The sequence below is a fragment of the Nymphaea colorata genome, chromosome 2, assembly GCF_008831285.2.
Source record: "Nymphaea colorata isolate Beijing-Zhang1983 chromosome 2, ASM883128v2, whole genome shotgun sequence".
In the NCBI taxonomy this organism is placed as follows: domain Eukaryota; kingdom Viridiplantae; phylum Streptophyta; class Magnoliopsida; order Nymphaeales; family Nymphaeaceae; genus Nymphaea; species Nymphaea colorata.
Window position 1 is genome coordinate 32,824,330 of NC_045139.1, and position 16,832 is coordinate 32,841,161.

Here is a 16,832-nt window from a genome sequence, read left to right on the forward strand (position 1 = left end):
TATCTGATTAAATTCACATTGGGTTCAATTTTAAATAAATATCTTATATATAATGCTCTTACAATTGAAAAATTGACTAGATTGAGATTCAGATATAAATGTAAAAATCAGATACAAATTCATATACAACTTTTGTTCATTCATATTTGAATATGAATACATGAATATTAACAAATATATCTGATTTAAATATAATCGGTTAGCATAAACTTTTCTTTAGATTTAGATTTAAGGATGAATGTGGATCTAATAGTAGTCGTTCAGTTTCAGATTCAATAAGAAACCGGTTTCGTATCCTGGTTTGGTGAGCCGCTTCCAAATCAGCCGTTGGGACGGGCGATCCGAAAGATGTAACAGCATAAAAAGTACTTGTCCACAAAACATAAAAATGGAGCAGGTATTTTGGAATATGAGCTCAATGCAAGGACCATTTTCCAAAATTGGGGGAGAAGAAAATGAAAAACAGGAGAAATGTTCAAATTTCATGGAAGCATCTAGAAGGCAGGTGCGAGAGAAAGGGTCCATGTAGGGTTTGCTTCCCGCTGCCTCGTCCCGGCAGTCTTATTTATAGGAGAGAAGGGACGCGACGCTCTGTCTTCCGCAGCCGCACTGAAGTGAAGCAGCCACTTCCCTCCGACGATCATTTCCTCTCATCTCCCTCTTCCTCCAGATCGTTTGCTGCCATGGCCGACGTTGAGACCGGTGAGGCCGAGACCTTCGCCTTCCAGGCGGAGATCAACCAGCTTCTCAGCCTGATCATCAATACCTTCTACAGCAACAAGGAGATCTTCCTTAGGGAGCTCATCAGCAACTCCTCTGATGTTAGTTTTCTTCTTTGTAGTTATCTTTCTCGTCTGGCCTCTCGACTTCCTTGAGCTTATTTTTGTTCCCCATCTCGCCAAAATGGGGAAACTGTGCTTACGTGGTTCTTGATGTTATGTTTTCGTTTTCAGTTTTCCTCCTCCTTCAGATCCATCTTCTGTATCAGTTGCTACCGACGTCCTGAGATTTGAAAAAGTAGTTCTGTGTTCATGTGTTGGGTATCGGACGATGATTTTTTTTTTCGCATGATCCTGGTTCTTTATTGGTCTAAAATTGTCCTTTAACGTATGTTCTCCGGTTTTTGTCTTCAGAAAGTCGGATATATGTCAACTATGACGGAGGCTTTCCCTAGATGATATGCTTTTTGAACTTATTTTTCTTACTTGGTGTTAATTTGTTCTCACTGGCAAGCCTCTAGAAGCATACTGTTTGTTTCCTTTTGTTCACTTCATGTAAGCTGATAAAACGGCGTTACTGGTCTTTTGATACCGTTTTTGCTGCTAGCAGGTAGTTGATTGCGTCTTTTATATCTCCTTTCCACTGCCAAAAATGATTATGTTAGGGTTTTCGTTGCCGTTATGGAAAACGCGTTGAGGACATTTTGTATGTTGTTACCTGGTGTGTCTACCTGGCCGGCGATGTTCTGAACGTTTGGGGCAATCTTCAATGAATTTAACAATCTATCCGACGTAATTATTCCCCACATAATCCCAATACTGAGGCTTCTGATAGAATATTAATAATTTTTTTCCAGCAATTTGGTTCCCAGTAGATGTGGCAAATCAGATCTCTGCTTCTGCCTATTTTTAATTTTTAAATGGATTTTGCTGATTTTCTTTCGTGTTTTCTTTTCACTTTCCTTTATTTTTTTAGAATCATAGACCGGTAGATATGCTTTTCCTTGACGGTATTCTGATACCTTGTCAGGTTCTGTTAGTACTTTTCCCTTTGCCATGAGTACGCCTGATGTTTGACGACCCTGTTAGTTATTAACTACTCAAATTCCGCTACATTTAGTGCCTTGCATACACATTTGTCTGGTGAATGTTGTGGTACAATATTCCAGTAGTTGATGTGATGTTATGTTATTGTAGGCCTTGGACAAGATCAGATTCGAAAGCCTGACAGACAAGAGCAAGCTTGATGCTCAGCCCGAGCTATTCATTCGACTAGTTCCCGACAAGGTTAACAAAACCCTAACCATAACTGATAGTGGAATCGGCATGACGAAATCTGGTATACACCTGATTAGTTTCTTTTGATAATAGTGTCGTTTCTTATCCTGTTATTAACAAAAGCTTAATTATTTCAGACTTGGTGAACAATTTGGGAACAATTGCAAGGTCTGGAACTAAAGAGTTCATGGAGGCATTGCAGGCTGGAGCTGATGTGAGCATGATCGGTCAATTTGGAGTAGGTTTTTATTCTGCCTACTTGGTTGCTGAGAAGGTTATTGTTGTCACCAAGCACAATGATGACGAGCAGTATATTTGGGAATCTCAAGCGGGTGGCTCATTTACTGTTACCAGAGACGTCTCTGGTGAAAATCTGGGCCGAGGAACCAAAATTGTGCTCCACCTGAAGGAGGACCAGGTATATCTAGAACATTTTTTAGCAACCTATTTTTTCTCAAAGCAGAATGTTAGTCGGGCTATTTTGTCTTTTCAATTTGGATGAGGCTATTTAATAGATTTCCTTGTTGACATCACTTTTCCTATTTACACGTTGATTCATGCTTGTTTTACTAAAAACTTATATAGTTTTTACCACTTAGAATTCCCTTGAAATAAATAGATAGTGTCTTGCCTATTCTGAGAGTTTTGCTTGGGGGCATGCGGCACAGTTGTGCTGCTGCTGACATTCGAGAAGGTTTGGTCTGTTTCACATTTTTATCATCTTGGTGGTTGTTTTCGTCAAGGTTGCCTTGACGAGTTGGTTAGGAAGCACTTAATAATAGGAACTTAGTGAACTTGAGTTTTCATGTATTAATTATTGCAAAAACTTCTGATTTGCCCGGTATAGGAGTCACATAGTTGTTGTGTTTGTTTGCAGCTGGAATATTTGGAGGAGAGGAGGCTGAAGGACCTCGTAAAGAAGCACTCTGAGTTCATTAGCTACCCGATCAACTTGTGGACTGAAAAAACCACAGAAAAGGAGGTGAGCGATGATGAGGAGGAAGAGAAAAAAGAAGAAGAGGGAGCTGTAGAGGACGTTGATGAGGAGAAGGAGACCAAAAAGAAGAAGAAAGTGAAGGAGGTTTCTCATGAATGGTCCCTTATTAACAAGCAGAAACCTATCTGGATGAGGAAACCAGAAGAGATCACCAAGGAAGAATATGCTTCCTTCTACAAGAGCCTGACTAATGACTGGGAAGACCATCTTTCTGTGAAACACTTCTCCGTTGAAGGTCAGCTTGAGTTCAAAGCCATTCTTTTTGTTCCCAAGCGTGCACCTTTTGATTTGTTTGACACAAGGAAGAAGATGAACAACATCAAACTCTATGTGCGACGTGTCTTCATCATGGACAACTGTGAGGAACTCATTCCCGAGTACCTTGGTTTTGTGAAGGGTGTTGTTGATTCGGATGATCTTCCTCTTAACATTTCCCGTGAGATGCTTCAGCAAAACAAGATCCTTAAGGTGATCAGAAAGAATCTTGTCAAGAAATGCATTGAGCTGTTCTCTGAAATTGCCGAAAACAAGGATGACTACAACAAATTCTATGAGTCTTTCTCAAAGAATCTCAAGTTGGGTATCCATGAGGACAGCCAGAACAGAGGTAAGTTGGCGGACTTGCTGAGGTATCATTCGACAAAGAGTGGTGATGAGCTCACGAGCCTGAAGGACTATGTGACCAGGATGAAGGAAGGCCAGAAGGACATTTATTACATAACGGGTGAGAGCAAGAAGGCTGTTGAGAATTCTCCCTTCCTGGAAAGATTGAAGAAGAAAGGATACGAGGTCCTTTTCATGATTGACGCAATTGATGAGTATGCTGTTGGACAGCTCAAGGAATATGACGGGAAGAAGTTGGTTTCAGCAACAAAGGAAGGGTTGAAGTTGGAGGAAACAGAGGAGGAGAAGAAGAAAAAGGAGGAGAAGAAGGCTGCTTTTGAAGGTCTGTGCAAGGTGATGAAGGATATATTGGGCGATAAGGTAGAGAAGGTGGTCGTATCAGATAGGATTGTCGATTCTCCCTGCTGTCTGGTGACAGGTGAATATGGGTGGACAGCCAACATGGAAAGAATCATGAAGGCTCAGGCCCTGAGGGATAGCAGCATGTCTTCATACATGTCAAGCAAGAAGACTATGGAGATCAACCCAGAGAATGCGATAATGGAAGAGCTGAGGAAGCGATCAGATGCTGACAAGAACGACAAATCAGTGAAGGACCTGGTCCTCTTGCTGTTTGAAACTGCATTGCTCACTTCTGGGTTCAGCCTGGATGACCCGAACACCTTTGGAGGAAGGATCCATAGGATGTTGAAGCTGGGTTTGAGCATTGACGAAGACGAAGCTGCTGCTGGTGAAGATACTGACATGCCCGCCCTGGAGGATGATGGTAACGAGGAGAGCAAGATGGAAGAAGTTGACTAAGAGTGTCACAGGCGTAGCCATAGTATTGGTGCGACGTCTGAAGTTTTTGTTTGTTGAACTTGGTTTCTGCTACAGTTTTATTTTTTTAATGTTTTTTGCTTGGTATTATTAGCTGTCAGAGGAATAGGTAGAGATGCTAATTCTGGGTTATGTTTTTCGTGGATTTGTTTCTCCTTTCCCATAGTTTAATGAGTTTTTAACTCAATATTTAGCTACTACGCCTGGACCGTCACTGTTGGGATTCTTGTTAATATTTGAGCCTGTCAACCTTTCCTGGTTTCCATCGGCTTTGATTTTGAGTTCATTTGGTTCTTTGTCCCTAATCTTTAGTTTTCGGATGCCAATCTTGTTAAAAATCGCCCTAAAGTTTCCTTGATATAAACTTTGGCTTGTTTAAGCTGTTTGGATAGTGTATCAACTGCTAGCAAGTTGGTTTTGCATTGTTGGCCTTATATCCGTCGATATGCCATGCCTTCGTTACAAGATGGTGCGGCTGTAAAAATAAAAGACCTCATTCTCTAGTCTTCTACATGAAGTGGTTACATGCATTTAGGATTATTTCTAACAAAGACATGGTCTTAAGGATGTCCGTGGGTCGTATCCGTCAGAGATTTCCTCAAGTCTGATCCTTGTAGTTTCTTACACCAATTTGATTTTTTGAGCGAATGGGAACGAAATTGCTTCATAAGCTGGTTCTACATGGAGTAAATATTTGGACCTGTTTTCTCGGGTAAGGAACTGTTTAAGGTGTGCCGACTTGTTGATAATTGAATCTCACCTTGTCTGCTCGGCCCATCTACATAAGTCCGAAATTTAGTCTGTTGACCTCATGCACGCTCAAATTCAATATTTCATTACTTATTAGTGTTTATAGATTCTGATTCATATAAATCTAGGTATTCTGCAGAAAAATGCCGGTTTCATCGATCATTTTTTTTTAGATTCTTAACATGACTTGAAATAAACGAACCATTTGTTTTTATATTTTATGTAGTATTAAAACTGTACTTAATCAGCGGATCCTGAATGTATCTTTTCAATTCAGCAACCGATTTCAGTAATATCAGCAGTTTTTCTCAGTTCAGTCGATTGGGTCACCAATACTTGTTAAGCCGAGCACAGCCATTTACTATCAGGCTGCTCTGTCATGTCCTGTTCTACAACTTTCAGCTGGACTTCGAGCCGTTTGGGCCATGACTCGGACGGTACTGAAGTTGCATGGCAGGACGTGGTGTAAGTCGCTGGAGCAGGCCACGCTCTCGAACGCGCTCTGCCTTCCCTGCTACCTGCCTCGCCGCTTCCTCTCCTTAAATTGCCCACATAAAATGGCGACCCCCTGGGACCCGCTTATATTGCAACCATCTTTTTCTCTCTGAGATAACCTGCATCTCTTTGTTCTTTTGTTTAAACTTGGCGGTGGCGGCGGTGGTGGGGAGTAGCCATGCCGCTGCCTGAGGTGAAGACCTACGCGTTCCAGGCGGAGATCAACCAGCTGCTCAGCCTCATCAATAACACTTTCTACAGCAACAAGGGGATCTTCCTGCTGGAGATCATTAGCAACTCCTCCGCTGTTGGTTTCTTCCTGCACATGCCCCTGCTTGGGTTGATGCCCATCTTCTGTAAAATTTTCCAAATCGCGTTCGCTTTGTTTGGAGAAGCTGACGCTTCTTTTTCGTAGTGAAGCTACTGGCCATGGTCTGAATGCTTGAGTGGTTGCCTGCTAGGTGTTTTAGGCTATCTCCTTGTGGTCATTCATACGCTGAACTTGGTGGAATCACTTTTCTAATGCTGAAGTACTTAGTAACTTACTCTAGACGATGGAGTTACATGCCTTGGCTAGAGTAAGTTACTATTATGTTACTCTAGACGATGGAGTTACATGCTGAAGTACTTAGTAACTTACTCCCGTGGATGTTGATGCTTTTAGTCGTACAAGAGCCGGTCAAACTGATGATGGAAGTATGATCAGAAACAGCCATGGGTCCTTCTCTTTTTACTGCCAATTTTCTTTACCTTTTTTTTTTCCCCACTTGATACACTGATGAAGTCAAGTGGAATTGCTCGTTTGTTGCACGTAAAAATACTATTATGTTATGCTTATAATGCAGTACAAAAAGCCGATGAAATTATTTTGTACTTTGGCCACGGAATTTCTGGTTTTTACTGTTTGTTTTCTGGTTTCTGTTTTAGAATCCGTCTCGAAAAATCATGGTAAAGTTGCTTATCGAATGATGCTAGATATATTCTCATCTCGCCTAGTTAGTAATTGATCTTGCTTATACTATCAGATCAAGTTGGTTAGCAGTGTATTGGTGTTTCACCATTCAATTGGTTGAGGCTGCGCCCTTTCCGACCGCTCCTAGTGCTCCCAGAGAGTGTCCTTTTCTGGAAGACCTTTGTAGGCTTGTAGCATTAAAGTCCCACCAGATGACACAGAAAATAGCAGAGAAAATTTGGTCCGAACTTTTCTGCAGGTGCTCTAGCCACGGAACATGGTCCATCTTTTCGAAGCAGCCTCATGGAAGAATATCCTGCAATTAAATTAGTTCACATTTTCTTCTCTTTTTAAACGTTTTCTTCTTTAAGCAAGATAAAAGGCATGTTCTTGCTAAAATGGTACTAGTAATCAATGGTGGAAGTAATGCGCTTGTTTTTAGCCTGTGTTAGCTTTGCCTAATGCACAACCCAAATGCTTCCTCTCTTTGAAATCTGTTGAGAACCCAATATGTGGGTGGTCGATTTGGAAAGGATACCATTTGGCTATAGTTTCCTCTACCATAAGATCGCTGCAGCCATTCGTGTTTGCTCATCTTGCCTGGTCAATAACAATTGATCTTGCTTATTACGTTGGTAACGATGCGTTGGTGTTTCACCACTCAACTGGCTGAACTGGCCCTATCCCAGCACTGCTCCCAAAGGGTGTTCTTCTGTGGATTTTTTTTTGTAGTAATATAACTCCACCAGATCGCACTGAAATAGCAGAGCCTGTTGTGAACTCTGGCTGTCCTCCAGCATGATCAGTTAATGAAACAATGAAAGAAGACAGTGCTGTAAGTCATTTGGTGTCTCAGGAGCAAGCTTTTCCTTCACTATGCCCATTTGAAGCAGTGATGAGCAAATTGAAGCCAATGGTTTGGTGGCCCATATCACAACGAGGTTGAGCAGCCTTGAAGTAGCAGCTGCCCTATCATTTCTCATGAACTTTCATGTATGAGTGATGCCGACAATGTGCCTCACAGGTAGCTTGATCGGCTACCGTTTAAATATAATTTACTAAAGTTACTAAAAACAACAATAGTTTCTCTTTCTTTTCCTAGATGACCAATAACTCAAATATACAAGAGTGAACGCAAATATGGATACAAAATGCACTCTGATGATGATGGAGAAGAAAAGGCAAAAAAAGAAGGGGAAGTTCAAGAGTAGGTAGCATCTGAACCAATAGTTTCTCCATATGACAAATGAAGCACCTGCCCCTTCTCTGAACGGAGGGAAGAATTCAAGTTGATCAAGCTCTGATGGGTTGCAGCTGCATTTTACGGATCAAAGAGGAACAGTTCCTGTGACTGTCCTGTGTCGTGGGTCAGTTAGCCTTGATTGGACGTTCGTGAAGCCTACACTTCTCAGCGTTTCATCGAGATCCAAGGTGTAGTATTCATCTAGAAATGGCTCCGTGCTCTTCATGAGTGTGAATAGGACAGGAGAGAGATTCTGGTTGAACAGTTACGGACAGAGTAAGCATGTAGTTGACAAGCATTCCGGTTGCATGTTTATGGGGGAAAAATATGTGAGTTTTACCTGAAGCACCTTTGATTTTGGCTGTACAAAAACAAGAAAAACAGATGTCAGATTCATGCAATTGGAAATATGTCATAGCTTAATGTGTATATGTATGTGTTTTTTTGCGTGCATGCATGAGAGAGAGAGAGAGAGAGAGAGAGAGAGAGAGAGACCGAATTATCTGTAATAACAATGGTGCCACCCGGACGAAGAAGACGAAAAGCCTCCTTAAACAAGGCAATCGTTGCACGTTGTGGGCATTCATGCATCTGTAATTCATTAAGATTGATGCATCACAGATTCACAATGAGAATTGAATGCAACTTTCTGTTAGTTATATGTTCTGTTGAGTAGTGAAGCATACCACGTAAGCAAAGTTGACGATGTCGAAAGAGGCAGAAGGCAAGCCAGTATCTTCACCCTTTGCATGAATCCACCTTATCATCCCACTCTTTCTTGCGGGTCTCTGCTTCTCCTTGTAACTCGCCACGGCGAGGAAGTAAGGAGACAAATCAAGCCCCTGTATCACCAAAACTGTGGCACAGTCAAAGGCTACGGCATGTTGTAGGCACCTTTTCCAATTTTGCATGTTTTTAATCAATTTAGCCATGTCTATATGACTTTTCAACTAATTTAATAGAGAAAAAGTGTTAAACACTGATTATTTTCATGCCCCGATATGGTTTTTAAGTGAACAGAATAACAGATAATACGATACCCAGAAGAATCAGGGTTTTTTTAAAAAATTCGTGACCAAAGATAGTTCTCAAGAGAAAGGAAACATCTATGGTTCAGATGACAAAAAAACGCTGAAACCTGATCTGCGTCCAATGTTATGAAACCTTTAAAATCAACCAAATGACTATCTTGTAGAATCTGGTTTATATGTTAGGCATTTGTGAAATTTTTCAGGTACGTAGATTTGGATGATCCAACCACATCTATCCGCTCAGATTAGTGAGGCTTGGATGGGATCTGGCCGAAGGACCTGGATGGCCAAAAACTTCACGGTTCAATCTCCATGGGCATCCATCCTCTCTGCAAGTCGAAGCATGGCAGGAATAGGCCTCGAAAGTGGGGGTACTAGCCTCAGAGTTTTACTCCACCAGTGGAGCAACAAAGTCTCCCCACTTATGCATTTTTTTGTGACAATGAACGGCTCGGGGAGGAAACCTCCCATTTTTTATTGCAAAAGAATATTATGTACAGAGAAAGAATGGGGATGCAATCATCGGCACAAAGAAACTGAAACAAATCCCTAGTAGCAACTTTTTTTGTGTAATAGACGAGAAAAAAGAAAGATAATAGAGAAATACTCAACTGTGACTTTGGCACTTGGGAACTTGTCTGCCAGAAAGGCGGTGCTAACTCCAACAGAGCAGCCTATATCCAGGATGTCCTTAACTTGCAGACCTGGTGAGTATTTGGCACGATGATCATCAATGGCTCGAAGCCAGCCTCCTCTCATTTCAGCATTAGCTTCATCTATTGATTTTGCATATGGGATAGCCCTGCTTGCCATCGACATTGTTGCTGGTTCAGCCTCTGCTGCCGCCTGATCTTAGTCCAAAAAAGAAAGGTCAACAAGAATTAGACATATTTGTGTTGCAGTTGGAGAAGGCATGCCTACTACATGAAAGCCACGAGTAAGCAGCTTCCGATAACCACGGTTGCAATAAATAACTCATAACTCAGTTTTTGATGTCCTCTCTTTTAAAGCTACTAAAGTCCATTTGGTCTGTTGAGACCATCAATCTCTATTCGACTCATAAATTTCCTCCGTCAGCAATTTATAATTATGCATAAGAACCAAGTAAAGAAAATGAATATGCGAAGCAGAAGTAAAGAAGTACATAAAAGGAAGATGAATAAAAATGAGACTCGTTTCTCAGTTCCTTTCCGTCCTTGATGTTACTTGATCTGAGCAGGAGGAGGATGGTTGTGAAAAGGAAAAGTGAGAGAATGAGAAGAAAATTTGGAGGTGAAAAAACCAGTTCCAAAATGAGATTGGTTGAACTCATTCCTTAAACACATACACGTACACACGCATACATTTATAATTTTAAGATTGGTAATGGTTCTGAAGCAGGAAGCAGATTGGAAGCAAACTTTAGAAAAGGAAAGTGGGTTTCTTGAACCTTGGCAGATTAATAGAGTCAGTGTGAATGAAAATGTCAAAATAAGTATCCAGTTTAAACCTGTAGGAACCAATTAATGAACAGAGCTTCACACCAACCATGACTCTGGTTCCTCTTTCAGTTAAGATCCACACTTTTCTACAATAGAAAAAACACAGAAATTTCAAATTAATAATCCGTTGTGGTCAGGGTTTGACTAAGATTGCTTCACTTGATATAATTATATATGGCTTCTTATTTATTTATTTCTTCCAAAAAACAGCTTGACCTGTTTATTCCTCGACTGGTGCATTCATGGTTAGTTGAATCAATTGCTTAAGGCCTCCAGTTTTAGTGGTCTTAGATGTTTACCCACCTGACTGTCAAGTCCCATTAACCTTCTTGTTCTAGTAAGAGGCAGAACCATAGTTCAAACTCATTTGAAAAAATCTGTATGAGAAAGAAGTTAAAGATTCGTACCAGCCAAGAAAGATTGCCTTCATCATATGCATGGAAAGGATTCAGATAATCTGTTCACAAATGAAATAAACAATGTCAAATTTTTGCACGTTCTCTTGCTTTGATTTGTGCGGAATTCCACACGAAGAAGAATCCATATTCTGTTTTTAAGTATGTTAACAATATAAAAAATTAAGCGTGCTTTTTTTTACTATCGCTTACTCTTTTCAAGTTTTAAGTGTGTTTTTGAGAAGTTCTTCGTGAGTTCTTTTATCACATTTACCACACCTTAAGTTAATTAATATAACTGGGGCCAATTGACAGAATCATTTTTTCATTGATGATTTACAATTCGATTTCTGTTAGGGAAAATTTTCGTTTTCAGGCTTGCCTTTTACTTCTAATTTAAAAAATAAATTTAAACGATTTCCTTAGTAATAACTATATTTTTTATTAGAACTGTCAAAGAATAGTCTAAAGACATTAACCTAAGAAATGCAAAACCTCTTCTGCAATTTTTTCTCTTCATAATTACCCTTTATGGTTTTATCAAACAAGTTAATGTGAGTTTACTTTAAACCCTTACTTGGCAGTTTTTATAAAAATAATGGCCGCATTAAAAATTAATAAATTTATAGAAAGTGGTCCTTTCCTTAAATTATAACAAAAGCTAGCCCCAGATTCAAAACTTCACTGTTTTTTATCATCAATTCTTTTTAGCGTGTTTTCTAAAAAAAATCCTTTTTTGGAAAGGTTTTCCACTTCGGGTCTACCATTTGCCCGACAATTCTAAGAAACGGAATGTCTTTTGTACCTTTCCTAACAAGGGCTGAATTCCTGTTAATTAAAAAAAGAAGGAAAACATTAGTTGCAGTTGTTTCTTTTCAAGGTTATCTTTTAAATTTTAACTAACGTTTTTCACTTTTCTGGTTAACGAAAAGTCAATATGAGCCCACATTTCGGCAGTTTTAGTGAAAAGTCAGTTCTTTAAAAAAAATCACAAAAGTTGGTCTCTTTTATGAAATTACGGCAAAACATAGGCCTGAAAATGAAACTGTCCTTTTGGAAAAAAATTAAGTCCACATAAACAGGTGAGAAAAAGGTCAAAAGCACCAACACAAACCGCGATTTTATATGACTTGTCCGCTTCTTAAACTATGTTACACGTGACACAACCATGGCATCTTGATTCGAAGATTTTATCTACGGTCACACCCTCTCCACTAACAAAACCGTTAAATAGATCATACGAGCTCCCCCTTTAAATATCTGTCTATTAAGTGCAATATAAAAATTAATCAAGGCATCAACTCTTACAAAGTAAACACGTACATTTTGGTTTTTTTTCCAAAAACAAATCTTTAAAGTGGCTCATCTTTGATTTTAATAAATGTATATCATAAGGCAATGTGTGTGTGTGTGTGTGTGTATATATATATATATGTTCATATATATACACAAGAAAAAGAAGAAAAAGAGAGGGGAGGACTTACAATCAGGGTATTGCAGTGAGGTGTTCTCGATGATCTCCTTCTCTTTGTAGACTTGGGACGATAGGATTTCTTGCGTCATCTTAGTCCACGGGATGTTCTTCTTCTCCGCTGTACTGTTCAAAGATTGGAAGACAGCTAAAATGAGAAACAATGCGAATTTTGAGTTAAATGGTCGTCAAGAAATGAAATTGTCAGAGAGGAAATTGGTAGCGGGAAAGAACTGGTGGGTATACTTTTTCCACACTGTACTGCAACTGCAATCAAAAGAAAATAAATAGTCGGACCGCTCCAACACTGAACCTTTTTCAAATTTTACGCCATAGTAATTGTAGGGGCTGAAAAGTTGTATCAGTGTTTGTTGGTATACTGTAAGGTGCCAAAAAATTTACACTCGAAGTAACATACCCAATAAAATTTTTAAGCCCAAGCAAGAAATTACCTAATCGAATGTTTGAAAAATTTTACATTACAACTAGAACAGTTGATAGCATTCGAGGAAGCCATGTGGCGAGAAAAGCAAAGCGGAATCGATCATTAAGGTTCTGTTCGGAATTGTGGCATTTAGCTGCAGATATGGTTTATGTCTCTATTGGCAAAGAATATACTTGAACTTTAAATTTTGAGATGCGAAACCCCAAAAGATGTTGAAAGCTTCCTTTGATCTTCACCAAGCAGAAAGGAGAGCTTGAGTGCTGAAATATGGTTTTGGGGATTACCAAACCCATCACAAGCTCTTTGAAGGCTTCTTCGAATTTTCAGTTTAGGTGGCTTTCACCATGCAAACAAAGGAGCTTGATGACCATGTCAGTTTCTTGTTGGAAAATTATGAAGGATGCTAATGTCCACCTGTTGAGGATGGTGCTGGAATATGGCTTTGGGGATTCCTACCTCCATCTGCAAGTTTGACAACAACTGCGCTCCCAAAAATTTGCATCATCAAACTCCATTTTCAATGCAAATGGCCTAACAATTTTGTTCAGACATCAAAAAGGCTTTTGTGAAACCATAATGCGCTTTTCATCGTCCATAACACCAAAAGCCTTCAAATGTAAGGTAACCAAAGAGTCAGGCAATGGAGAGCGCATATAAGTGATCTCAGCTCCACCATGGAAAAGAATTCCCGCTGCCAATCAATATTTCAGATCAGCTTGGTCGCAGAGAAGGCAGAAACCTGCACCAAGCCGAGTTGGGTTCAGGGGCATAGCATTATTTGGTGTTACCTGATGAAGACCTGCCTGGCGCCGAACTTGAGGAGAGAGTAGAAAGGCTTGAAGGCGATGATCGCGCCGACGAGGCGGGAGAGTGGCGTCTCCCCTGCCCAACTCGGCCTCTCCAGCGGCCCTTCTTCGTGCAGCCGCCGGCCCGAAGACACCATCCCCACCACCTTTAAGGAAGAAGAAGAAGAATCCCTCATCGCATTCCTCCTCCTCGTGGCTCCTGTTGCTCCCCATCTGTGCCGAGCCGCCATGGGGAACGATCCCAGGTCACTCTTGCTGCTGATGGCGGTCGTGGGTTGAACTAGTGCCATTGTTTGACAGCCTCCAAAAATTCAGGTCCCTCTCGCTCGTTTTCCTTGTTTATAGTGGCGGGGAGGTTGGAAATCTTATCTGCTTGGAATCCACAACCAAGCAATGCCTTATCACAGGCGAACGCGTGGAGGGATTTGCTGCCGAGATATTCCCATCAAACGCAGCACGCTGGTTTCTCACGAAAACTGGTGGGCGTGAGAGAGGGCTGGGAAAACCTGGGGTCCTGGACGCTGCTCAGAGTCGGGGGAGAATTCTTGCTCTCCATTATTCAACACCATGTCTGTATCACAGCGTGTTTGACTGGGGTTCCTAGAACAAGCGGGACAGGAACACCTTTTTTCCACCGTTGCTGCTTGTGGCCTCGTTTCATTGCGCGCCCCACTGCCCTCGGTGTAAAGTATTTGTCCTGCTGTGTTCCATCAAAACGAGACAGAACACCGGGAACAACATTCGTCTGAACGCAGCGTACATTCAAGCAAACGTGCCTTTAAGGACTTGGAAGCTGGGGTTCATTATTATTGAACCTTAAGAACCCTAAGTCCTGAAGACTGAACGAAAGCATGCTTGGGTTTAGATTTCTTTTATTTTTTGTTTGCTGGTCTTATCCATAATTTATGCAATTAAATGAAAGGAATCAGAATTTATGAGTTTTTTGTTTTTTAATAATTACTTAGGAAAAATCTCCTTCTGCACTATACTTTCATGTCTCCAAGATTTTGGCTTGCTTGAGGGCCTAGATAATTGAATCTATTTTTCTTAAAGACCTTAAAGATCTTAAAAAAAAAAAAGGAAAAAGAAAGAAAGAGGAAGGTAATTGAGTGCTTCAACAGAGAATGAAACTTCTCTTTCAAAGACCGGTCTCTTTTACACTAAAAGGGCACTTTCATCATTTTTGAACCTTAACATGCATTCTTGCTCAAGTAGTCAAGTGGTGAAAGGTAGTAGTAGTAGTAGACCCTACGAGTTTAGTAAGGAGGGCACCAACATATGAATTTGCCATTGAGAAGAGCATTACATGTTTAACTTTGGTAGTAGCAAGTCTGGTTTATATGTGGATCCACCTGAAAGGATGTCTCAACTTGCACATGTTGAGTGAGCAAATGAGTATTCATCTTGCCACCCAAGAAGAGGGCCGCAACCCCCATCTTCCCCCCCTCTTTCAGGGTACGAGCCTGCTTTTCGTGCCTTGAGATAGGTACCCCCTTTTTATGCTTAAGTCGCATATTGGCATTCCATTTTTATAACACAAGAAATTGACGTCTCGAGAACTTGAAATAGAGACTCGCCGCCTACCAGCCCTCATTCCGTCCATTAGGACAAACCCCCTCAGGGATCTTAATGGGAGCTATTTGTTGTTGAAGTTCATTGTTCTCAGTAGAATCGAATCCAATAGCAAAACGATTCACTTGCTCTACTAAGTCCAATCTGGATGAGAATTGTTTTTAAATGGTAAAGATTTTTATTATTATATCTTGAAAGGAAAAATAAATGAAACTACAAAACAGAAAAATAAAGACAGTATCCCACCATTACAGGGCAATTGGTAACAAGAATGTGACTGGAGACACATTCATCGACTGATTTCCGACATCCTCATACATTTGGAGGAGCATTGGATTCATTGTTGCATTGATTCGATTTGAATAGGCCATGTCTTCAACAGAAAGTATTAGTCCTTGCCAAGGCAGCAAAAGCCTTCTCCGAATTAAGAAAATAGCTTTTTAGCTATGTCAGTCACATGGGTGCAAGCGAGGAAAATTCAAAATCACAAGTAATCATGGGTATGTAGGTGCGGTTGGCCGTATATATATATATAAACTAATATGACAAAAATACATTCATGAAGATTTTAAACAAACTAAAATTGTATCATTCACCATTTCAATCACGATTCATCAATTGAAGACAAGTTTGATATCAAAATTGAATAAATTGTTCTAAAATTTAACAAAATAAATAGATGCGAAGTTCTATTTCATCCTACAAATGTGTTGTCGTTGATTTAGTTCAGCAATATCATCCTAATTGAAAGGAATCACCGGAGAGGATCTGTGTTTGGTGATGCTGCCGGCGAAGAAGATGGTCTGCGTCTGGTGAGGGGAGGGAAGCTATAGTGCAAAGGCGAACAGGTGGACAAGAAGCAAGGGGCAAAGAAGAGGGAAGGGGACAAGGGGGGGAAACAGGCGGAAAGAGGAGAAGGGGACAAAGGTGGAGGGAAAAGAGAAAAATTTGAGGGTGAGTAGCATGCATGGTCTGCCTTGACCGTGTCCAGAGTACGGACGGATGCAATTGCAAGCCCCACACGGTCAAAGGTACGGGTGCGGCGGATTAACGTGTCCATGCCATGTGATTTCCGAATCCGTGTCGGGCCGAGTTGACAGCGACACGCTAGTGCGCCAGCAGCACCCGTGTTTCATAGACTTTTTAGGAAAGAAAAAGTCCATTAGATCTGGCTAGTGTGTCACCTGTCTTTCCTCTCCTTGCATTTCTTTAAAGTGAGAATGAAAATGGAAAGGGGGCTGTTGGGATTTTTCTTTCTTTTAGTTTAAGCTAGGCAGGCGGAGACCTACCTCTTCATTGGTATGCCAAAATTACAGTGGTGCAGTCAAATAAAAGTCACCATCTATATGGCTCCTTATCCGCTGAAAAGTACATTGAAAAAGTGGTCTTGAGGTAACGTGGAGTCCTTAGTTTAAGAGGTTGTTTCAAGAACGTTGTGTTTTTGGAATTCTTTTCCAGAACATATACTTCAAGAACACCATGTTTTTGTTTGAATATTGTTTTTAAATCTAATAACCAAATGCTGCACATAATCATAATGCTTCCCAGAACAAAAACATAGCGTCCTTGAAACATGTGCTCCCAAAACACACTGTTCTTCATATCACAAGGTGCGTCTCCTCACCCATGTAGTCGTCAGCTCGTTCTTGACAGATCCGATGGGGTGTTCATAATCTTGAGTCACTGAATAAATACAAAAAAATCTCCTTGCCAGAGGCTTCTAATTTAAAACTAATCTTTCAAGCAGTAGTAGT

General features: G+C 40.6%; 2 protein-coding genes across 2 annotated transcripts; one reads left to right on the forward strand and one right to left on the reverse strand.

Annotated features, from left to right (window-relative positions):
* The first annotated feature begins 529 nt into the window (after nt 1-529).
* LOC116248351 (heat shock protein 83) lies at nt 530-4,700 on the forward strand. The gene is made up of 4 exons (XM_031621092.2): nt 530-821; nt 1,917-2,058; nt 2,135-2,415; nt 2,875-4,700. Exons 1-4 carry the CDS (start codon nt 684-686, stop codon nt 4,417-4,419), a joined length of 2,106 nt encoding a protein of 701 aa, XP_031476952.1. The 5' UTR covers nt 530-683; the 3' UTR covers nt 4,420-4,700.
* Nucleotides 4,701-7,648: 2,948 nt separating this feature from the next.
* On the reverse strand, nt 7,649-14,004 carry LOC116249096 (uncharacterized). Its single transcript, XM_031622226.2, has 8 exons — nt 13,489-14,004; nt 12,269-12,381; nt 10,797-10,846; nt 9,521-9,754; nt 8,564-8,719; nt 8,373-8,468; nt 8,218-8,238; nt 7,649-8,130 (listed from the first exon to the last, which is right to left on the reverse strand). The coding sequence occupies exons 1-8, from the start codon at nt 13,794-13,796 to the stop codon at nt 7,963-7,965; spliced, it is 1,146 nt and encodes a 381-aa protein (XP_031478086.1). The 5' UTR covers nt 13,797-14,004; the 3' UTR covers nt 7,649-7,962.
* Between the last annotated feature and the right edge of the window lie 2,828 nt (nt 14,005-16,832).

What these genes read in the sequence shown, in the direction of transcription:
- LOC116248351 (XM_031621092.2), top strand. Translation starts at nt 684, where the DNA reads ATGGCCGACGTTGAGACCGGTGAGGCCGAGACCTTCGCCTTCCAGGCG. An exon ending in TCATCAGCAACTCCTCTGAT is followed by an intron (nt 822 to 1,916) that starts GTTAGTTTTCTT and finishes ATGTTATTGTAG; the next exon opens with GCCTTGGACAAGATCAGATT. An exon ending in TCCACCTGAAGGAGGACCAG is followed by an intron (nt 2,416 to 2,874) that starts GTATATCTAGAA and finishes GTTTGTTTGCAG; the next exon opens with CTGGAATATTTGGAGGAGAG.
- LOC116249096 (XM_031622226.2), bottom strand. Translation starts at nt 13,796, where the DNA reads ATGGCACTAGTTCAACCCACGACCGCCATCAGCAGCAAGAGTGACCTG. An exon ending in CTCACTGCAATACCCTGATT is followed by an intron (nt 10,847 to 12,268) that starts GTAAGTCCTCCC and finishes ATTTGTGAACAG; the next exon opens with ATTATCTGAATCCTTTCCAT. An exon ending in AAGGCAATCTTTCTTGGCTG is followed by an intron (nt 9,755 to 10,796) that starts GTACGAATCTTT and finishes GACTAAGATCAG; the next exon opens with GCGGCAGCAGAGGCTGAACC.